At 39.2% G+C, this 24355-nt stretch overlaps 1 protein-coding gene across 3 annotated transcripts in view; it reads left to right on the forward strand.

Annotated features, from left to right (window-relative positions):
• rhbdl3 (rhomboid, veinlet-like 3 (Drosophila)) overlaps window positions 1-24355 on the forward strand; it is a 68992-nt gene that overhangs the window by 34818 nt on the left and 9819 nt on the right. For all 3 annotated transcript variants that reach the window (XM_072383439.1, XM_072383440.1, XM_072383441.1), the window contains 4 exons: window positions 1365-1523; window positions 12985-13209; window positions 15603-15751; window positions 22770-22882. In XM_072383439.1, the coding sequence (XP_072239540.1) occupies window positions 1365-1523; window positions 12985-13209; window positions 15603-15751; window positions 22770-22882 (646 nt within the window). The remainder of the gene's footprint in view (window positions 1-1364; window positions 1524-12984; window positions 13210-15602; window positions 15752-22769; window positions 22883-24355) is intronic.

Consider the following 24355-nt stretch of genomic DNA (forward strand, 5'->3'; position numbering starts at 1 on the left):
CAAAAAAGGAAAGAAAAATGTTCCTTCCATTTAATTCAATCAGGTAAATGTAAAGGCAAACAAGAGAGTCTCAAGATTGTATTTATTAGAAGCAGGACTTTGAGTGCCTTTTCGGATTGATACCAACCATTCATACCAACTGTCCGCTGCAGAGCTCACCTCTTGTCCGTGGAGAAAATAGAATCTATTACTTTTTTTAAATTCATGCCCCCAGAATTGTACATTGTGCACACACATTTTAAACTACCTCAGGTATGCAGGACTTAGGTGTTGGTGCAGATTGTTGTTTACACCATCGGTAACCTATTAGTGGTTCGCAATGCTTCGCTAAACGCCTTTTAGTATGGTCTTAGCTCAATTGAAACGTTGGCTGAGGTACTAATGAAAAACTATCATCATCACCCACAAAGATAAACAAAAAATGTATTAAGTCATTAATTCATAGATGGAGAACTGACTCAAGCTGTGCTATAAAATGTAATGCAAAAAATCAAGATCATGAGTCTAAGATCAAGGATAACTGTAATCATTCTAGAGCCATTAATATGTATGCCCTGCAGTCCTTAAATGTTCGAGAAATGTTCTGGAGCAGTGACGTGAGGATAAAATTGCCTGCAGCTTTCTCTCTACACTTCCTGCTGAGATTGTCCACCCAGTAAAACTTCTGGATGATCAGCTGGTGAGACACTGTGCGAAGGATGCAGCAAATAGGTGCCAGAAAGAGTTGCTGCTTTATACTCTATTCTGCTAACCTATATGCTGCATTTCTGTCTCAGTCCTCCAAGGCGCAAAACTATGTTGATACTAAATTGTGACACAGGAATAGTTGTTTTGGAGGACACACCATGCACCGAGACCTGCAGCCGGCGTGAGAGCTACAGAATCTTTTAGGAGCAATAAAGCCCCAACTGTCACAACAAAGGAGTGATTGTGAACAATAAAATGTTCATTTGAGCAGATATTTGTTGCTTTTTTTTCCCCCAGGTCATCTTTTAACTGAGACAGAATTATTAACCCTCAGTTCTGTGACAGAGATCTGCAATCCTTAAATTCCAGACTCTAGATATTTGTTTAAATAGTGAAGTTGCCAGTTGTTTTCAACTGGCAACTTCACTATTTCACAAGATTTGAAGTACAGAGCTGAAAAACCACAAGGAAAGAAAACAGGATGAGATGTAGAGAACAAATGTGGAGAAAATCCAGAATTTTTTGTTGGTACATGCTGTATTTGATAGAATGCATGTGGTTTGGGTCGTGAGCCATATCAATGCATGTAATATTTACTATATCAAAGATATATATATATTTAAAGATTATGTGCAGTTTTAATTATTTTCACATTGCTTCTGTCTCTTCACTTGCAGTATGATCCAGACAATTCAGGCTTTATCAGCACAGAGAGGTTCCGGGACTTGTTGGCGACCCACGGCTCTGAGCTTGACCCCCACAAACTGGAAGTCCTGCTGGCTCTTGCTGATGGCAACGCTGACGGGAAGATCTGCTACCAGGACTTTGTCAACCTGGTGAGATGTTTTTTATGGACTCTCTGACATCAGTGTTCACAAGACAGCAGTTTATTGGGAGCTCTGCCATGGCTGTCTTTATATCTAGGTTTATACAGTATTTATCCAACGTGTTCTTGAATTCTGTGACGAAAACTTACAGATTTCGATACAACGTACACATAATGCCTTGTGCTGTATGAAGCTCAAAGGAGTTTAGGGTTTGGACGTGATTTGGATATTGACAGAGGGGTGAGACTTGAATTTGTCTTGCAAAACAATTTCTGTATCCTGTCTGCATTATCTACCTATGGGTTTCTTTTCTTTTTTTCTCTCAGTTTTTGCATCCGGCCCTAAAAAATACTTCAACATCACCTCTGCTACTTGGTGTAGATTCTTCCTGCCTGGTGACAAATTCCCCTCTTAACGATCACCTTGCCCCACTTTCAGTTTCACCTTCTAACTGCTGCCTGCTGCTAATCATCCAGAGTCTCACTCAAGTCCCACCATCTGTGCTTGCTGCCTCCTGGCCTTCACTTTCTTTTATTCACTGTCTCGCTGCCGTTCTTTATGGGAAGCTGGACCCACGACAATGGGAAGTGGTCTCGGAGTAGGAGTCGTTTTTGTGTTTTTGGGTGGGTGCACGTCTGTGCAGACTGTGGGGAGATTCATTGTGTGCATGGCCTTCTCTTCCTGTCTCTTTGATACAGTTTGTGAGGAATGAGGCCTGTAGGAAGTTTGGAAAAAATGTCAAAAAGCCTTTTTGTGTTTTTTTTTTCCAGTTCCATCATGTGAGAGTCTATCAGTACGGTTACATGAGTGCCATCGGATTGGATTAATGGCTAAATTACAATAAGATTGAGTTATTCAGTTCATGTCGACACCTTAATCTGACAAAATAACAGATCGGATCAGGTTACTCTTGATCGAATTAAGACCCTGAGATAACTCGATCCAATTGCCCACTGAATGTGCATGGAGACGACAGTGGGTCGGATTGAGTGTTCTGCGCATGCTCGAGATTTTTTCCCGGGATCGTCACCCGGAAGTCGAAGGAGACGATATTATTGTTGTTGTTGCCGCTGTCAGAAAGAAATAAACAACGCGATGGAGAATGCGCCGTTGTGCATCACGTTTGTGCCATAACCAGCTCATCCCAAATGTAGAGGGACGTGGCTTAATTTTGCTCTTCGTTCGCCATCTTTCTCAAATGCCTTAGCTTTGTTGTTGTTGGTGGTGAAGAGGTCAACCGGAAGTGGCTCTATTAATGATAGTTGAAATGGGTACAGCGCCACCTATCGTATGCTTTGTACCAGTGATTCGATTCATTCACCGCCATATATCCAAGGATAATTACTCTTGCTCAGATAAGGAGAATAACCCAACTATAGCTATAATCGAGTTGATCTCATCATGTAGACCCACTGAGTAGGTCATGGCAGTGGGACAGAGAGGGATGTGTCTGTGCATCATAGTGAAAAGTCCCTATGTTGTCTAATCCCAGTTTTTAATACATTCATAGTGGCAGCAACAAAAGCTAAAAACAGAGGAAATAAAGGGATTATTTATGATTACTTAACTGATTTGAATAGTTTATTAAGTTAAAATGCAGAAGGTTTGTGTCTTCTGGTCAGTTGAATATGCAGATTAGCTGTTTTTCTTTATCTTTCATAGTATCTATTTATACTATCACTGAATGCCATGAATAAGATGTTTTGCAGCTTGAAGAGTTGTCATCTTTCTGTTGGAAGGTGACTGGTTCAATCCCCAGCTCCTGATGTTCAAGTGTTTTTGGCAAGATACTGAACCTCCACACAGCTTCCCAGTGTGAGGGTTGATTATGTGGCTTAACTAAACCTAACAATCAAGAACACCTTAACCTGGCCATCAACTCTCCAAGTCAGCTCAGGTTTTCTGACAATGAATGTGTGCACATTCGTGTCACAGGGGCAGAGTTGGCACCAGTCAACAAATCACATTGTATCTCAAGCACATTTTTTCAAGCATATATCATCTGAATATTTTCTTTCGAACTTGTGAGAGATTTAAAAAGCACAACAACTACATGAATGTCTGATTTATTAGGCTTATCAATTTCACTGCTTCACCATTAAAGCACATTTAGATCTGACTATAATTACAGCTGTGTATTTAATTGAATTTATGTGTTGCAGCTGTATTATTGTGGCATCTAAGTCGTATGCAGACGTACCTTCAAACAATTTCGAGAAGATGACCTTTCGCTGCAGGAGTCTGAAAAAAACAGCAGGAGACTTTTATAGTTGAATGATTTCAATAAAGAAGAAAATGAACATTACTCTCAGATCTGATAGGATAAACAAGAACGGGCTTCAGAGTTATCACAAAAACAGATAAGCATCTCCTTCCACTAAATCAGACTGACAACCTACAGAGACAGAGCTTTCAGTGTCGCTGCCTCCGACTCTCTGGAATGCTTTCCCTGCTAACAGGCCCAGCTTCTCCTTTCTGGATTAAAAAAAAAATACCATGCATTCATGGCAACATCTGGAGCGTGGGTAAATATCTGTCCCTTGTCCCTGCTCTGTTAATGCTGTTTTCAGCTAATTCAGTATCTTGAATCTATAAGTGAGACACATCATTCCAGTTGGCTGTTCACCATATCTGGAGAATGATCCATGATTTCACCAAGTTACTGGGGTTTTGTTTAATGACATTATATTATGTTATAGTTCATCCAAGCCTTTCTTCCTATCCTTCCCCACAATCTGCAGGCCAAGTGTTGCAACAGGCCATTTTTTTTAAGTACACACAAACTTTATGGCATCCAAACGACAGTGGTGTGATGATAAGCCAACATTGCTCTGTTTACTTCTTTTTTTTATCTGAATGTGGTGCTCTGCTTTCCCTTTTTGAACACCGGGAATAGACTACATCCACCTTTTGAGCTGGAGGGCTATGTCCACTTGCGTCGGGGTAGATCACTTGTCACAGGGGGCCTTTCCATTGCTGCTGGTTTTTGACGTTGGTTTGGTGTAAAAGAGCCCAAATATGTGCTGATCTTTTATATCAGCCATAACCTTCCCTGGAGCAGGTTGAACCTGACGTTACTTTGTCAAACCACTAATCCTAATTTGTACGAAAGGCCTCAGGTCTGTGCAGTTCCCAAATGCTTCAATAAAGCTGTTGTAGAAAAAAAGTGGCCCAGTTATTTCAAACAAGTTGTTATAGATTCAAAGCAAGAATACATTAAAAAAAAACTTATTTGAACTTATTAAAAACAAAAATATTTGTTGTCTTAAACGTTTGATTAGTTGCCTTTATCCTTCCATGAATTCATTCTTCTTTTAACTTAATTTTACTTTGTCTCCCAACTTTTTTTATACAGTGTTATAAGAGACAGAAAAGTGCAGTTCTCTGAAAAGACCAAATATTTTACAAAGATCTGAGGGAATGTATGTCATGTCAGCATGATATAACAAACTTCCTAAGGACATAAAAGGTCTCAGTGATTACTGTGCCACAGCAAAAATGAGAACCTCAGAGAAAGAGCATTTGCATTCCACCAAGATATCGGTGAGAGGCTGGTATTTGATGGTAGGTTTGTAATTGCTCTCAAAGTTAGGTGGTAGGCAGGCACGAAGTGTGGGGAGAAGAGGGAGAAACAAGGGAAGGAGAGGCCGAGGCCAGGACAGACAGAGACAGACTGCGGGGGGTTTATTTGGCTCGCCACCTCTCCTTTGCACCACAGCTCCTCCATCAGCGTGATTGTCAGTAATTGCCTTCTCACTGCTGCGTCACCGTTGACATTTATATCACTGCTCACTCTTCCATGTACCTCTCCATCTTATCCGACTCTTTACCTTTACATCTGTATCTCTGTTTTTCATCTTTTCTGCCTGTTTCCTCTTTATCTGTGCCTTTGCCTCGTTTCAGTTTGTCTATATGTCTTTTTCTATCTGTCTCATACATCACTCTGACAGGTTGGTTTTATTACGACTGGCCAGAACGTAGCCCATAATAGCTTTATACAACCCCAAAGTATCCTGACACTTTCAACCACTTTACTTTATACCCAAACTGGGTCAAATCTGTGTAACACACATGATTTTGCTCGTCTCCTCGACATCTTTTGCGTATCATATTGCTGCTACATTTTAAGATGGTAGTGTCGACAGCTGTGTCGCTTCTTTTGTGGTAACAGTTTGGAGAAAGGCATTTCATGCACATAAGGAAATTTTCTCCTGATCAATTTTGGTATATTTAAAAAGTCGAATGTTTTGCAGCAAGCGTCTGACGTCAGTGCCAGTGAACATCGTTGCCATCTATTTGTCAACCTCAGTGTCTAAGCTAACAAAGCAGACATTCATAGCTAAAGGATAAAAGCCCTGTGTTTCAACAACACAGGCTGCAGCATTGTTTGTGTCCTTTCAGACGCCAGCGAAATGCAATCGAAGAAGTCCAGCAGTTGTTTCTATTTAATTTTTTGTTTTTGTTTTTTTTCGCTGTTAATTTGCAATTTGCTTCTTTGTCACAGCAGTAAGTTAAAGCAGCAGTATTTTGGAGCAACTGGAGACAGTGGAGACACTGGAGTCAGTATCTGAAACAAATTACATGATTTCCGTATGATGACCGTAAGTGGTCATGTAACACTTTTATCCAGAGCATCAAAATAGAGATTAGCATCAGATAACCCTGGATTCCTTGTAGCCTTGGAGATATTTTTGAGAGATTTCCAAGATCATTACCAACTGAGCGTAAAGTTTGAGGGACTGAACATATTTACCTCAGATTTAATGTTTGAGGAGATTTCAGGCCATCCATGATTTAATGGCAGTGAGACAAGCTGTGAGGTTTTCACGACCGTGTTGTGTATACCTGACTCACCCACTGACATGCAGACCCTATAATTATGTGGTAGCCCATCCATCCCTCTGTGTAGTCTACTCCAGCCATGCGGTAAACCGCTTTTTTTTAATCTGTCCTGGATGATCCTGTTTGGGTAGTGAAGCAGGTTTCCATGTTTAACTGGTGATCATGTTGTCTGGTTGGGTTTTAATAGTTTCCACTCCTTGAGCTCCAGATGTTGTCAGTCGGAGATTTGTCATTTTACCACAAACAGTTGGCTTTTCTGTGTGTCTGAAACACAGCATGACAAGATTCAGTATTTCTGTCATAACGTAGCATATGACAAACATGTCTATCAACAGTGACATGAAAAAAACAATCTAATCACATAGTGGGACTCAAAACTATGCGCCGCAATGATACAAGATCTGAGGCAGGTTCCCTTCTCTTTCTGGCTTCTGTTCAACACAACTGCTACACTATTTCATCTCATTCTGTCAGCAGATAACCTCTCCCCTTGTGAATGATCAGACTTGTGTTCTATCAACATTTTATCTCCCAATTGTGGGAGTAACTGCCTCCATAAAAATGTCAAATGATGTTGAAGCTTTGGATGCCAAAGACTTCTTTGGTTTCAAACTGTCTTTGTGGTTAAGATGAAGATTAAGATTACTTTATTGTCATGTACACACGAATGTTAACACGAAATTACTCCTCCGCATTTGACCCATCCAGGTTGGCACCTGTTGAACACACATGTACATGCACACAGTCACACGCTCATGGAGACAGATGCCATTCACTGGAGCGGTGGGCAGCCAATCACAGTGTCCGGGGAGCATGGGGTACGGTGCCTTGCTCAAGGGCACCTCAGCCGTAGCAAGGACGTGGACTGCCACCCATCCAGCTGTCAGTACACCAATCTATTTTGAGTGGCGAGAGTGGGAACTCAGAGTTCTGTCATCTCGTTGTCTCACCAGAGGTGTGCCACAAGGCTCAGTTTCAGGACCCACTTTTTTTGTGATCTACGTTAACAATGCGGATCAGAATATTACTTATGAATCTTTGCATCTTTATGCTGACAATACAATTGTTTATTGTCATGCAAACACTGTTGCCTTGGTCTTTGATTGTTTGCATTGTGCTTTTCTGACGATTTAGTCACATTTGCTCAACCTTAAACTCGAACTAAATGCTAACAAAACACAGAAAGTGACATCACTTTTTTCCTTGTTATCAAATCCACACAAGGCACCCCTCTCGAGTATGTGGCTTTTTATAAATACTTTGGTATCTTAACCGATGAATATCTTTCTTTCGAGTCCCATATTGAACATGTTTTAAAGAAACTAAGACTAAAACTAGGATTTTACTTTAGGAATAAAACGTGTTTTTCATTTCACATCAGGAAATGGCTTGTTGTTGCCATCTGCTTACCAATTATTAATAGGGTAAAGTTGTATACATGAACACCTCTGTCAGTTTTCTACAGATGTATGACACTGTTCATCACAGAGCAGTATGGTTCTTGACAGGCTGTAAAACCTCACTCACCTCATCAGCAGACTTTGCATGGGTGTAATTTGATTTACAAATCTATTCTAGTTTTGCTGTCAACATATTTATCTTCCTTCATTTTATGTAAACATAGCAGTCATGATCTGTGCTCCCATTACTTGATTAATTTTAGGGTTCCCTCAGTCTGTACAGAGCTTGATAAGAAGAACTCTGCATCTTCAATTATTATTTTTTTTATATTTTTTATATATTTTTCTAATATTCTGTCTGTATCTAAATTGTTGCATTGTTACATTGTCTGACTCTTCAAAAACAAACAGCCTTTTGTCTTTATATTTATCTAAATTTGTTCAATTTCTTATAAATATATCTTAAACTCAATTTTTTCCCTTTATTTTTACGTGTTACTTTTTAATGCTGCTAGCTGATATTATTGCTCCCCTTTGACACATCTTTTTAATCTTTTCTTGAACACTTGAAAAAAATTCTCCTTGAACACTTGAAAATTCCCTCTATGAAGACATACGTCTTGTTCTTTCTGGTGGATGACCCTGCTGACTTAAACAATTATAGCTGTCTGGCCCTGTCAAGGTTCTTCAATCCCTCATAAGTGAACAACAAGTTTCCTTTCTTATTTTAATATCTTATCAAACTTTCAATCCAGCATTCGAAAAAAAATTACAGCACAGCTTCAGCATCTTTAAAAGGTTTTGAATCTTAGGCAGCAACCAAGATAAGGTATTACCACCTTTTTTTGACACAATCTGTCTTTTCAGAAATACTTTTGGATGTTGGGAAAATGATCCGTGTGGCAGATCTCAGTTCGTGTGGGCAGATACTATCACATGTAGTTGTTCCAGCATGATAAAGGGAGATCCCCAGGAATCGATCCTTGAACCACTGCTGCTTGTTTCAGGTGTGAGCAGTCATGATCAAAGTGTATCTCGTGGCAATTTCCACTTTTATACTGATGATACGTGATCTACTCTTCGCCACATAATCAGTCACTCAGCCTTACCGCTGCTCATGCTACATATTGTTCAGGGTCAGAGTGTTCTCTGGTAAGGTCAACAACAGAAGACGTCTGTAGAAATCTAAGACACAGTGTTGTCAGATAGAGATTGGGCCATGTACGCACAGAGCATTATCAGAAAGTGTAAGAGGATACCACAATCTACTGTCTTTGGGAATTCCTTGAATGCTGCCATGTAATATGTTTCTATCCTGTTCCGGTTAATAAATTCCCATAAGAGGCTGCCAAGGTGAGTCTGACTACTCTGGTCTTTCCTCCAACACTACAAGCTGTAAATTACTCCTGTGGATCTTGCATGATATAAAACTTCTTATTACCATCTAAACAAAACCCATGGTGTTCTCAAATTAAAACTTTAAGCTCTACAAATTTCCATCACTGGAACATATGCAGCTGACAGGGGGTGATAGGGCCAGTCCATCACAGGGCTAAAACAGAGATGCACAACCTTACCAACCATACACACACACTGATACCCATAGTCATTTTGCAACCGCCAGATGCCGTTTCCTTTCATGCATGTTAGGTGAAAGGAAGATCCACAGAGGCAGCAGGAACCCCAGCTGAAATTTTCGGTGAGACTTATTTGAGCAGACATCTAAACTGCAACGTGATCGGTTCGTGGCCACATATGTTGGGCCATAAAACCAGATTGGAAGCCACTCCGTAGAAGACAGAAGTACCTGCAAAAAAACACCAACAAATCAGATGAAGCTGGGAGCTCCCTTGTGTTGCACTGATTAAGGCATGAACTTAATCTCATTTGTTTGAGCATGTGTGATATGTATGTGATGAAGATAAGAATTCTTCTTCTGTTGCTCTATTGGAGTCTTCTCTGTGTTTCACTTTCTTCTTACTCTGTTGCTCCTTTTGTCTGAGTCTCAAGAATGTCTGTCTTCACTTATTGTGTTTTCTATTGATCAAACGACAAAATTGTCCCTCGCTTGCCGAACACACATTTGTCTCCTTCACCTCCTCACTTTCTCTTTCCCCTCTCTTGGCAGTGTGACAACACACAAAACACCATTCTTTCTTTTGTGTCTTACAAAGAGGAAAGGAATTGCAGTCACTTTACAAGAAGAATTGACTGTCTTTATGGAGCAAAGCTGTCTGAGGGAGGTCCATGTGTGCTTTGGCCTTGTTGTGCGGTCTATGAGTGGCCATGGTAACCTGTGATCATTTTCCCACAGTTTTCTGGGCCTGATTTTAAGGCTGAAATAATTGTCTTTGTTTCTGAAGTTTGATCTCCAAACAGTTTTATCTCTAGAGTGTCATTAAAGAACCATCTGCCAACTTTATCGAGCTTCTTATTTGACAAGACCCCTTATTGTATTCTCCGCTTGTGGTGTTTTCTTGTCTTTCTTATCTTTCAGAATAAGTCAAATAAAATCAAGTATGATATGGTCCTTTTTCAAGATGTTCAGGACAAAGTACGTCTTCTATATTTGATCTTATTGTTACGAAGAATCTGTACTTGAAAGAAACAAATCAAAGCTTCATTACATAACCATCATTATTAGATAATCTCAAGTTTCTTTCTCTTTTTCTGTTATACTTTTATTATGACTAGTCTGCCATTATATATGGTTATTTTGGCAATCTTAAAAGAATATTTGGTAACTGACATCTGAGGTTCCTGCAGTTGCAGTGACACAAACAAAGTAATAGATTAGGTAATTGTATAGATTGAGTTAAGATGAATAAGCATCGTCAGTAACGCTTCCTGATTATAGATGGAACCTGATTCCCTAGCAACTGAAACCCCTGCTTATTGTTCTCACTTATTCAACCTGCCTGTTGCACTGTTATGAGCTTTATCCCCTCGAGGAGAAACAGATTTCGTATTATTAGCTGGATGGTTCATTTGGACGATGTGTTATGTCATACAACTCAGCAATTTCAGAATGAGACCTCAAATGTTGGTATGAAAGCTCACTTCTCTTCTTAATGTACGGCAAAAGCGCCATGTATGGGTAAGGAAAGATTCGTGCTTGGTGTTAGATCCTTTTCCCCTTTTAAATGGGGGATCACTGGTTAAATTTTCAGCCTGTACAATTTTCTACTGTTCTGAAATTTCTCCACTTCCTTGACTGCTTACTTTTCTACTTTGCTCCCACCCACTCACAGTATTAATAGGAATTAGAAGTACATGGTTTGGTTTAGAATTAATGTATCTGGTTAGGTTTAGATATTAAAAATGACATATTTATGGTTAGAAAACTCTAAAGTGTCATATACTACACAGTTTAATACTCAGTGGTGACACTATCCAATAAAACCTCTATTCTGACTCTGCAACGTATTGCACATGTCAACAAACGTTCCTGACCATTTCTGAATACTTAAAATCAAATAAAAGTTTCTTGAATTCAGTTTTAAGCCTTTTTCACAGATCAGTTGCAACTTATTGGCACAAAAACAAACAAAAAACAGTTTCATGGAACTGATCGTAGCTCCTCTTTTAGAATTGTTCTATTTCCTTTATAGAGAATAAATGTGTGTTAAAACATCGATTTTACATTGTGCTATTTCTTTCTGTGCACATGTACAAGCTTGAATCTTGCAGCACACTTGCAATGAGTTTGCTCATAGGATGAAGTGCAAAGCTATCCCTTCATTTTGATGTAATCACAGGCCTGTGTCCTGGGAGTTGTCTCTGGACCGGTTTCGAATATATTCTATTCCCAAGAGCACCATGGATAAACACACTACTGCTGGCATTGGGAAAGGATTTATTCGGATTGTGTTAGTGGTCGTACGTGCATTTGAAAATCCAGTTTAAAGATGGTACTTTTGGTGTAAAGAGAAGAAAAACTTCAACATTTTAACTGATAATTTGAGGTGATGTTGAAGAATTCAGATAGTACTCCTCCTTCATCATTCTATCCACCTTGTGGAATTTTCTTGTTCCGTGATGATACCGCTACGATGATTAACAAGAGGCACAGTGTTCTTGGGGTTGAATACCTCCTGTCCTCCTATGTCCTAAAATAGCCTGCTGCAAACCTGCAAACTGTAGTCAAACCCTTATGTGTTACTTTTAGGGTTATCACAATAGTAGAATCAGAACTATAAAAAATTCACCATGTGAACCTGTTTGTTTTTTCATAGATGTCGAATACATAGACAAATCCCATTTATATTTCCTTTTAAATGAGAATTCTGTTTGGTTTTTCTGTTGGCCAAACTGTTGGTTCATTACCAAACATTTTATCAGTAATGATGTTATGACAGAATAATCATGTGTAATGACTTGCATGTTGATTTAAGTTATTTGGTTTATACATCAATGTAATTTCCTTTGAGTTGAGTCAGATATTCACTTAAGCTCACTTTTCTTCTAATAATTAACTGGATTAATATGTATGTTCTCCTTTATATGGTTGGATGTACAGAATTGTATTTTCATTTCAGTCTCCTGATTAGTTGATTTCTGACTTTTAAATGTCGCATATTCAGTGTATTTCCCAAGTTGCACTGTTGGTAGACCAAATGATAGTCAACCAATGTGAAAATTGTGATAAAGTTTCTGGAAAAATGGTTACACTGAATCAAAATCGATGCCCTCAAAATGAGATCTGAAGGGTAGTTTAGTCAGGTTTACAAGTCTCTTATTAATTGCTTTTGAATGATTAACAACTTGTGAAACCTGAAAAAATGTATATGCAGTATAGATACAGATATACACACGGGGAGATTAAAATGACCTCAGAGGCAGAGAGACATGTAAAGAGGGTGCGTTGGTTGCTGAGCGATGGTACAGGCATTCTCTTGCCATAGCGAGGTGGGAGTTGTGTTTTGATCTGCGGGGACTGAGGAAGATTGGAGTGTGTGTGGCCTGTATTCAGAGTGTCTGCTGAAATTCCAGCATTGTTTAGTGTAGAAAAGGCAAATGCATTAGAAAGTAAGGTTAAACAAGAGGTGTAGTGCAAATCTTTAAAAAAAAAAAGAAAGGTTAAAGGTTGGTTGGAGTTTGTACGGTATATATTAAAGCTATAATCTCTAACATGTCCTTGATCCATCTCTTCTTCCCTCTCTATCCTCCCTTTTTCCTCATATCTGCCCCTTTCCTGTTCCTCCCTTGTCCTGCCTCTTTTTTCCCAGATGAGCAACAAGCGTTCCAATAGTTTCCGCAGGGCCATTCTGCAGGGGAGCAGGCAGCTAAAAGGCTGCAGTCTCAGAGATGAGGCTGGCTTGGGACTGTCCCAGCGGTTTGTCCGTCATGTGGCCTATGAGACGTTGCCCCGTGAGGTCGACCGCAAGTGGTACTTTGACAGCTACACATATTGTCCTCCTCCCTGGTTCATCCTGGCTATCACCATTGCTGAGGTAAATTGTTTTAGAAGAGACAAAATATAAAGCTTAACTTCTGAACAAGACAACAAGATACGTTTCAAGAAAAGTTGGGGAATGTCCTAAAATGGATGCATTAAAAACTTCTAAATATCTGTCTTCTCTGTTTGAACTTTTACTGATTAGATACAAGACCAAAGCAAGATTTTCAGCTCACCAACCAACTTCGTTATATTTAGAAAATTCAATTCACTTTAAAATTTATTGCCAGCAGCTTGCTCAAAAACAGGTTGAAGGGGCAAAGTGACAAAGTTCTGGCTGCTTCTACAATCTAATTACTTAAAGGGGAACTCCCGTATTTTTAAACCTAGACCTTATTTCTGGCATGAAATACGTTTATCTACTCACCGAGAACAGTTTGGCGAAAGTCGGCATACTTTGGAAGATATTTAGATAACTCGCAATCCATATAATGGTAAAGACGATGCAGCCTCTAAATAAGACATTATCTGTCTTTATTTCACCAATACTTTAAGATGAATGAATGAACGAACGCGTACTATTTCATCGACTTCATCGACACGCATGGCTGCAGCACAGCTCATTCACTCCGGTAAGAACGTCCATCTTACTCAAAATTGTCGTTCACGTTGTCAAAATTTGATAAATATCCTGCCATGTTGCACAAAACTATCAGTAGCAAACTCCATGTGAAGTTTGTCGACTGTCACTGAGCAGTAAATAAACTGTGCTCCAGGGGGGCGTGTGGATGAAGTGGTCCCAGTAGAGTGCCTGTGTAGAAATCCTTCCGTTAGCTCTCCTATACCTGCAAGTAGCGAAATAACAGCACCTATTAGCTAACAGAACTATAGTACATGTTTGTTCATTCATTCGTCTTAAAGTATTTGTCAAATAAGATAATGCCTTATTTAGAGGCTGCATCGTCTAAGCCAAGGATGTCAAACTCCGGTCCTCGAGGGCCGCTGTCATGCAGGTTTTAGATGCTTCCCTGCTTCAACACACCTGATTCAGATGAAATTGATCTCTTCGAAAGATTGTTAAGTTCTGCACAAGCCTGCTAATTATGCATTGATCTGATTCAGCTGCTTTGAAGCAGGGAAGCATCTAAAACCTGCAGGACAGCGGCCCTCGAGGACCGGAGTTTGACATCCCTGGTCTAAGCCCTGTTCACTCCGTTATATGGATCGCGAGTTATCTAAATATCTTCCGAAGGACACTGACTTTCGCCAAACTGTTCTCGGTGAGTAGATAAATGTATTTCATGCCAGAAATAAGGTCTAGGTTTAAAAATACCGGAGTTCCCTTTTAACTGGTGATAGGTAAGGGTGCCAGGATTGAGTATAAAAGAAGCATCCACCAAAGGGTTAGTCTTTCCACGTAAGGGTGAGTCATGGATCACCTTTTTTTTTTGCCAAACTCAGTCAGAGAATCATCAGTAAGTTCCAAAAAATATTTCTTAATGTGATATTGCAAAAAGCTCTGGTCTTTCAACATCTACAGTGCATAATATTATGAAAAGAGTTCCGGGGAAATCTCACTGTTTAAAGGCAGAAGCCAACATGTCACCATGATCAGTTGTTTCATTGGCTCAGGCTCAAGACATTTTCAATCAACACACTCTGCTGCTATATTCAGAAATGTAACCTGAAACTATCACACAAGGGGAAAACCATATATAAACACTCTGCTTAGACACTCTGCTCTGGGCACAAGCTCATCTCAGAAGGCCAGAAAGACAATCGGATATGTGTTCTGTAGTCAGATGAGTCCATGTTTCAGCTTCTTTTGAGAAAGAACTGACATCTGGTTCTGTGCATCAAAGATGAGAAAGACCATCTAAGCAGTTAAAAGACAAAGGTGCAAAAGCCAGCATCTGTGATGGTATGGGGGTGAGTTGGTGCCCATGGCATTGGTAGCTTATGTGTGAAAATATCATTGATACAGAGGCATATATTGGAATTTTGGAGAGACATATGTAACTTTTCTTTTCTTAGGAGGTCCGTGGTTATTTCATCAGGTCAATGTCAGTATGCCTGCATGATTTACAATATGACTTCATGAACACAGTGTGAGTAATCAACTGGTCTGCCTGCTGTCCAGATCTGTCATCTGTTAAAAATGTATGGAGCATCATGAGGAGGGCACTCAGACAACAGCAACCTGAAATCTTACTTACTTTAAACAGTCACCTGCCATTAGAAAGAGTGACTGATTTATTTTTTTTACACCTGTGGTGTTTTTCCTGTTCAAGTCGACATGACTATTAACAAGACGTTGAATCTAAAGCTTGTGCTCAACTTTCATCTCATTACAGAAATGAATTAATTTGTTTTTATGTACATTGACTAGTGTGTATACCAAAGCATTACTCCTTCAAACCTTGAGGTGTTTCTTCTGTTCTCTGTCAGGTAGCAGCGTTCATGTATTATGGAATCCAGCTGGAACGCATGGTTCTGCAAGTGTCCAGCCCATCCTTCTTAAAGAGCCCCCTACCTTACCACCCCCAACTACGAGCCCAAGCCTGGAGGTACCTCAGCTACATTTTCATGCATACTGGGTGAGTTCAAATCGGGTATATAGTGTATTGTGTCATGCTGCATGTCGGGATCCTGTCAACATACAGATTTTTGGATCTTGAGAAGGGTTTTGACATCAGATTATCAAATTATAATTTTTTTTAACATGTTTGTAGCACCATTGTGGAGAAATTAAGCACTGATGAGTGCAAATTAGGCGTGGTTACTACAGTTCCATTAAAAATTTTGGATACACCTACTGATTCAAAATGAATGGGTGGATGTATTTAAACATGAGGCCTGGTGCGTTTTAGGCTTATGCCATTTGAAAGGCTAAAATGACTCAGAGCTAGTCACATAACAGTTTAATCTATAAAGCAATGCAGAAGATATTGTTCTGTGACACATACTAAGCAATGATGGATAAGAAAAATTGGTGAGAACTGGTGGGTCACAATGCATCAGGGTGTGTTAAATTACAAAGCAAATCAACAAGGGTTAAATATTCTTTTTGGATACCTCCAGTGTTATACTATCAAAGAAGTGATTATTTTTGGACTATTAGTGTAACAAAACAAAAAAAAAATAGTGGTGCTAATGGAACACTCAAATATCTTTTATATAACTTATGATTTAATGAATAATTGGATAAAGCCTGCAGTAGTTCTTCTTCTCTTGTGAAAAGTCAGTTCAGGTTGTGTCATCCTGGTTTAATTATGACTGCGAGTAATGTAGTGTGAGCCAATAAAGAGAAGTAATAGAGTGGCTTCTTGGGAGAACGCTTAGCCTCAAGAGGAAAAATGTAGCAGGGATGATAGTGTATGGTGAAAAGACAAAAAACAGGAACGATTGAAGGAGAAAAGGAAGGAGTTGGGCTGTTTAACATGCACCGATTGCCGAGGAACACACTGGAATTATTTGGATTTTTGGGGGAAATGGTTGGGGAAAAGGAACTATGGGAATGTAAAGCTCTGTTTGAAGCTAAATCCAGATTACTTTGTGACTTGATTTTGTCTTTGCTTTTCCCTCGAGCTTTTGATCAGGTTTGAACCACAGTTGTCTTTCACCTTACTGGTGCTCCTAGCTAATCAGGCCTGACAGTTGAACTCTTCTTCTCTTCTTTAGGAAGTGTGCCTGTTGTATGAGCTGATTACTTAGTCTATTTCACCTTAAGCATACATAAAAATATGTTTCTGGGCACAATTAAAGTGAGATATAAGTAGTTTAGTTACCAAATTGTAATTCAAATCACATCTGCAAAGTCTAAAATTACATACATGTACTTTATGTACATATATGTGATTTATTTGTTCTGGTCAGAGGCTCAGGTGAGGTGAATGTTTAACAAGCAAAATAGATTTTTTTAATTTAAAAAATAGATTTTATTGGCTCTTTTCATGATATTCTGTAGTTGGATTTCCAACACACCCCACCCAGAAACAAATTAATTTTATTTGCCCCAGCCCATCAGCATTATTATTATTTATTACCAAACATTACAACAAACAACAGGATGACATTTTTCCTTCAAACCTACACCAGTGGGTCTCTTCAGTTCCCAAACACTTACAGAGTGTTATATAAGGAGGAGGCTATGAAACCCAGTGTTAAACTTGCCCCTTTCCCAACTTTTTTGTCACATGCTGGCATCAAATTCAAAATAAGCACATCATTTTCCAAAGACAAATTTTTCACAATCTTTTTACGTTTCAGACTGTTCTCTTTACTGTCCTCAATTAAATATCGGGATTAAATGAGTACTTTGCTGCATAGTGCTCACATTAGAAGTGACTGTTTCCATTTCACTTTTGCCTACTTTCTCACACTCACACATAAACACACTCAAACCCTCTCTCTGTTTTACACACATCCACAGACCATGTAATCCCATCAACTGCTCAGCTTCGCTGATCCTCTCAATTCTCTACACTAAAACAGGATGTTCATATCAGCCTCAAAACGTCCCTCGGCGCAGCATCATGCAAGCTGTCTATCTCTTTCTCCTTGGTTTCTCTGCATTAAATGTATTTGTCCTCTGCTTGCCCAGTTCTAAATATCATGGTCGAAAGTTGTCCTTTATGAGAAGTAAAGTTACATCATATAGTTTTTACAAGAATTATTTCATTCTTTGCAGATGGCAGTACCAAGCAGCTGCATCCAGTTAGTAAAGCTAGTAAAGTAAAGCTAACACTTTTTTTGAGTGCCTAAAAGACTATTAGTGATCTGAGCACAAAAGGACCTCTTTTTGGCATCCACAGATCTGCCCAACCGCACAGCCAACTCCTCACTGCCTCATTAGCAGTGTAGAAATAGATAGCCGCTGTTCACCGGAGTGGAGTTGTCCTTGTGCAGTTGGACAGGCTTCTCCCAGCTAATCAATATGCCCCATTGTCTCTCTCTGATCACTGTAATGATGCTCTGTGCCAGCATTATATCTGAGGCAGTGGGGTTGTTTCAAACTGAAAAGATAATAGTTTTTATCTTGTTTTCATTGTCTGTGTTGGAGGAATTGTATGTGTGGGCTTATTTGCCTTTTTAATGTTTATTTCTTGGATGTTTGTTCAGGGAATGCATGCATTTGCTGGTATGTTTTCTTTAACAGCGGAGTGGGTAGGAAAAAGGAGACTCCTGAAAGAGTCACCCTTGTTTCTCTCTGTTTTTGTCATGTCTTTAATATTTGCAGAAACCGATGAAAGAATAATTCAGACAGAGAAAACAGAAACTGGTTAAAGAGATGGAGAGAGGGTGGGAGAAGGAGATAAGCTTGCTGCTTTCCTTTTTGTTTCTGCTGTGACACCCAAATGTGTCTAAGCTGCTGACTGAGGTTTGGCTGGAAGGACACGGAGGGCACGGGGAGCGAGTGTGTGAGCGTTTTTGTCTACAGCTCTAGTATCCCTCTCTTATTGCAGCAGCCACACATTTTTTGTTGATGTTTTTATTTGTGTGTGTGTGTGTGTACATCTGTGGCTGTATATGAATATTTCTGTCTGTATGCAGTGTGACCAGCAAGTGAAAAAGTGCTACAATAAAACCCGCCACACTGCACTCTGACCGAGTCTGAAATAAGTGATAGCATCAAACTGACCACATTCTTATGTTATTTGTCAAAGAATTGATCTTCTCATTCTCCTTTAAGAAGATCCAATTTGTTTTTGCCAAGTGTGGAAAACAACTTCCATCCATAGATTTTATATACAGGCTGGACGTAGCCACAATGCAATCACTCTTTGGTTTATGACTTTATGACCAGACTTTAAAGTCTCCTTCTGATAAAAGTAAAGTTTTTTTCCTTTAGACAATTTTTTTTATGCTACTAGGCATATCACAAGGAAATTAAGCTATTAACAGTATAGCCGAGGATTTCCGTTTTGAATTTGCAGAGCACCACCTACAGCCTCAGAAAGGCAAGGTCAGAGCAGTCTGTTCTGCGTGGAACTCTGGAGAACCCAATCTGGACTACTTGCAGGTTGGGCTTTACAGTTAATTTGAATGTGCTCTAAGGAACTGCTAAAATAATGAGAATCTAGCACAAGCTACAATAAAAGATTAGCACAAGCTAGGTGTAGAAGATACTTGGCGAGTGTGGCAAAGCTCGAGATACTCCGGGTTTTTTCCCATCGCAGACACACAGTGGCAGTCTCAGTGTTCCATAAAGAATTCATTTCCAGCCTGAAATTACTTCTCACACAGTCTGTGTGGCCTCCAGTTGATGCTCTGCTTTAGTGTGTTTACTCTCTCCCACTCTCGTGGATATTCCTGGACTCAAGTGGTATCTCTCTGTACACGTGGGGTGGCTGTGCACTGAGACCCAGTCCTGTGAACCCTTGGTCAATCAGCTTGCCCCCTCTAATATTGCTATGTTTCCAATATTGTTGAAATTCAGTGAGGAAAAAGGTGCAGTTACACTCAAACTATTTAATGGACAAGATATTTTTTTCCTGGCAAAAACCTCAAAATGTATGCAAAATTCTCTTTTATGGATGGAGACACTTTACAGTTTATGCTTTCATAAAAGTAAACATAACAGTGATTCACTGTTTATGTTTCATTATTGTATGGTGCCAGAGTTGACTGTGTTTCCTCTTAATCATCACACGCCCACAAGAGGGATTTGGCAACACATTGTAACTTTTATTTGGAATTTTGCATATATATAAATCGTTAAGATATAACTGCCTCCTGAAGTGCAGAAAGTTAGGATATTTGCATTTGTTGGCAGACGTAGAAGGCCCTATTGGTGGATATGGGTGTTTTTAATCTATTATGTAGCCACATAGGAAAATAAAGTGTCAGTAAACAAGTGCTAAATCCTGCAGTAAAATGCACTAAATCTGTTGTTATTTTGGGGCACTTTAAGTTCAATAGCTGCACACACACAGCACAGATCATATAATCATGTCACCAGCTTTGCAACTGTAATCAAAATCTGAGTGCAGAAGTTGGCTCCAAAGACAAATTGTGGAAACTATGAAGATCCACTCGCCCCATTTTCCCTCTCTGGGTCTTTTTATATATAACCCAAATTCCAAAAAAAAGGTCAAGACAAATGAAAACAGAATGCAAGCCTTTGCAAATCTCAGAATCCAACATTTTATTCTCAACAGAAAACATATAAAATGTTGACAGTGACATGTTTTGCAATTCCATAGAAATATGAAGTCATCTGGAATTCGATGCCAGCAACATGTCTCTAAAAAGTTGTTTGGGGGGGCGAGAAAAGACTGGAAAAGTTGGTATTACTGAAAGGAATCAGCTGGAGAAACATTTTGCAACTAAAGCGGCTAAATGGCAACAGGTTGGTAAAATGTTTAGGTATAAAAGAGCACCTTATAGAGGCAGAGACTCTCAGAAGTAAAAATAGGCAGAACATACATCTAAAAAACTTACATCTAAAACTGTGAAGCAATTTCAGAATAATTTCTCATTGATATAGAATTATGAAGACTTTGAATATTCCATGGTCTACAGTACATATAATAATTTATGTTATCATATGTACTGTATGTACTTATATCTAAATATTCAGAGAATCTGGAGACACAAGGAACACAGCAGAAAATAGATATTGGATATCTGTGACCTTCAGGCCCACAGGCAGCACTGCATTAACAATAGGAATGATTATGTCATGGAACTCACTGAATGGGCTCAAGAATACTTCAAGAAATACCTTTCTGTGAACACATTTCTCTGTATCATGCAAAGCAGTAACCACATGGGAATATGATCCACAAATGCTGCTTTCTTCTCTGGGCCAGAGCTCCCTTAAAATGGACTGAGGCAAAGTGGAACTGTTCTGTGATCAGACAAATCAAATTTTGAAATATTTTTGGAAGCCACATCCTCCAGACTGCATCTTTTACAACTTTGCTTCCTAGTAGATGAGTCTACGTACTGGACTTTCTGGACCTTTTAACAGCTACATTCCTGTTCTAAATGTCCAGCAGTTGGTCCAGCATATCTTTAAACCAAAAAGATTTGCTGTTGCAGTAATCGGAAACTTAAAAAGCAACAGTTTGAGAAATGATTGTCATCTGGGGGATATTTGCTAATTCCAACTTGTCAGATGTGAAGATTTCTTGCAGTTGTGCCCTTTTTAACTTCCTTGCATTAAAAGTGTTGGCTGGGAAAATTAATACATTCAAAGAAATCACCTTCAGATTCCTTTCCAAAGCTTTCAGAACACAATCTTCTGACATTTAAGATTATGAAAGACTAAGTGAATAATCGTGCACAGATTACATGAGACTTCCGTCACAATCCCAATACAATGGAAATGAGCAGAATTCCGTTTGTTTATTCATTTTGCATGCAGCACTGAAAAACTGCAGCAGCCTTGTTCGGGTAACAATTGGCTGACCACGATGTTCTTAACAGTTCTTATAGGAACTACATCTTCGGTAAAAAGAAGTTGGTCATTAAACAGGATATTAAATGATGATGTCTGGGTTCTGTAAACTTTCTATTGAAAATTTTCATTGTATTTTATTCCTTTTTTTTCTTCCCCTTTTCCTGTCCAGCATTATGGATGGCAGCAGAATTGTAATCTGAATACCTTTTATGCCAAACATATTTGCTTTGCCAAGGGAAGCTTTATGTAAAGCTCCCCTTGAAGCCCATCAACTGATTATTTATTTATTTTTGTTACAATATTTATTTTTGTTACAGTATTTCACAGTATTTTCATAGTATTTTATTCCAATTCAGACTCAAATCATAACCCGAATACACATCACATACACTTACATCTAACCTCATTTTACTACCAACACGTAGTTATGTGTATCTTAAGACGTGCTGTATGAGTGTGTGTGAGTGGGGTGAATGCGGCATGTAGTGAAGCGCTTTGAGTGGTCAGTTAGACTAAAAAAGCGCTGTACAAGTACAAGTCCATTTACCATTTACCATTTTATGGCTAACAACTGTAAAAATTTATTTTGTCTGTGGTAATTGTTAACCACCAAAGGGATATGAAACTTTTTCCTTAAAATCTAATTTTTAAAAATGCATCAACCATGCTTGGTACTTTTAACCCTCTTCTGGGCTTAAAGTATCTAGAAATACTGTTGTGAGGTTGTCATAGTGCACTTCAGTGCCATCGCCCTGAGAAAACAGCTTTGCTCGCACATAAAAGCTTGACTGTCAGGGACTTTTTCTTTTAAGTCTTTGTTCCGATGAATCAAAACTGAGGCTGGGTGTTTATTTTGTTTGGTCAAGAAAAAGAAAAAAGCTTTCTATCTGAAAATTACAGTTCCCACAGTTCAGCACAGTGTGGGCAGTATAATGCAGTGAGGCTGCTTCAGGCACACAGGGTTTTGGTCTTGTCATCTTGTTTTAGATGACAACACAAAGTTGATTTTATCTTTATTTCTTTATAAGTAATTGTACTATGAATACCTTTGTTAATTTTCTTTAAAAGGATAAACAATTTGTTGAGTTCATGGAAGTGATCTCACAGTATAAGTGTATTTTTAGTAATTTTTATCACACATCTGAATATGGATCTGGTTTTGACCCACTAACCCTAACAGTACATATGTGTGTGTTTGTGTATTACAGGATTGAACATTTGAGCCTGAATATGGCCATGCAACTGCTGGTGGGCGTCCCTTTAGAAATGGTCCATGGTGCCCTCAGGATCGGACTGGTCTACATGTGTGGTGTGCTAGCAGGTGGGCGAGTTGTCTCCCTTTGTCTCTTCATTCTAGTGAGACAAGATCCAAACACACACTACAGAGTTTTCTCTCCCCTGTTGTTCCATCTGCTTGTGTGTTTTTATGGATTTAACAGCCTATCAGGTCCATCCAGAGTGCTTGTGGATACAAGTCAATGAGGAATTTGTGCATATGTGTGTGTGTGGCAATTTTAGGACAGATGGCTTTGTGTCTCATGATGGGATGTAGGGGGTTGTCAGTGCTACATCAAAGCGCCCACATCCCCCCATATTAATTTACAATAGGGCTGAGCAAAGAGAGTCATCTCAAATGGAGTTCAATCAGAGACACACTCTCAGTGATAATGAAAAAGGGGTGAAGATAGAGAGGAGAGACAGATTTTCACATTGATAACTGAGAGAGTTTGAAGAGGGGAACCAGAATATGAGAAAGATGGAAGAAGAAGAAGAGAGGTAGCTCAGAATTAGGAGAAAGAGAGCCAACGGTTACAAAAGAGAAATTAGAAGCAGATGCAGTTTAAAACAAAAATATTGCAGCTTCCCTCTTACTTTCAAACAAACACACTGGGGCAGTTTCCATATTCAGCCCTGAGACATTTGTGTGTGTATCTGCAAGATCATGAGCACTGTAAACACAATCAGTAATACTAACAAAGTAATGGACCTCAGCATTTGTTTTCTTTGAACAACCCATCTGTTGCCTAAGGATGAAAAAATGATGCCATGTTGGCCGTAAATGTAGGTGTGCTACTGATAGAGATGATAGTGTTATAACTGCAGATGGCTGACATTTTTAAGATTCTGTGTTTCCCTTTCTCTGAGCCCGTGTGTGTGCGTGTGTGTGTGTGTGTGTGTGTGTGTTGTGTGGTGTGCAAGGGGGTCACTGACAAATACCCTGGGGATACCAGCTGTGGTGACCTATAGCTTTATTCTCACTGTGAAATGACAAGAAAACAGACTATACAACACACACACTTATGTATGCACACATACCGACAACACACACATCTGCTGTTTTAATTAGATATCGACCACCAGACGAAGACAGGATGCACACTCTGGTTGTATTGGCCCTGATGTTTGGGTTTGGACTAGGCTTTTTTTTTTGTTATTGGCAGTTGAAAAACTCACAGTTCTTTCTGAATTTGCACCATTTAGCAGCAGCAATACATTTGTTTATCACTGTACTGTTTATGTGGCATAATAACACATAGGATACACAAAACTGATGGCTTTGTCTAGCTGTTAAGACAATGGCATTAGGGTCATTCATGCATTGTTTACTTCACTGTTACACACCCTTCATTCAGATATGACTGTGAAAATGGGGCAAAGAGCCATAGTATTTGCAAAACATACAAGAATGGAGAGTGTCCACACTAGACTTCAGTTATAAGACTGTGATGTAATAGTCCTTTACAGTTTTATGACAGCAACATCTCATGTCGCTATAACAATTCATATGAGATCT

Source organism: Leuresthes tenuis, unplaced genomic scaffold, assembly GCF_036924035.1.
Source record: "Leuresthes tenuis unplaced genomic scaffold, fLeuTen1.0.hap1 SCAF_4, whole genome shotgun sequence".
NCBI lineage: Eukaryota > Metazoa > Chordata > Actinopteri > Atheriniformes > Atherinopsidae > Leuresthes > Leuresthes tenuis.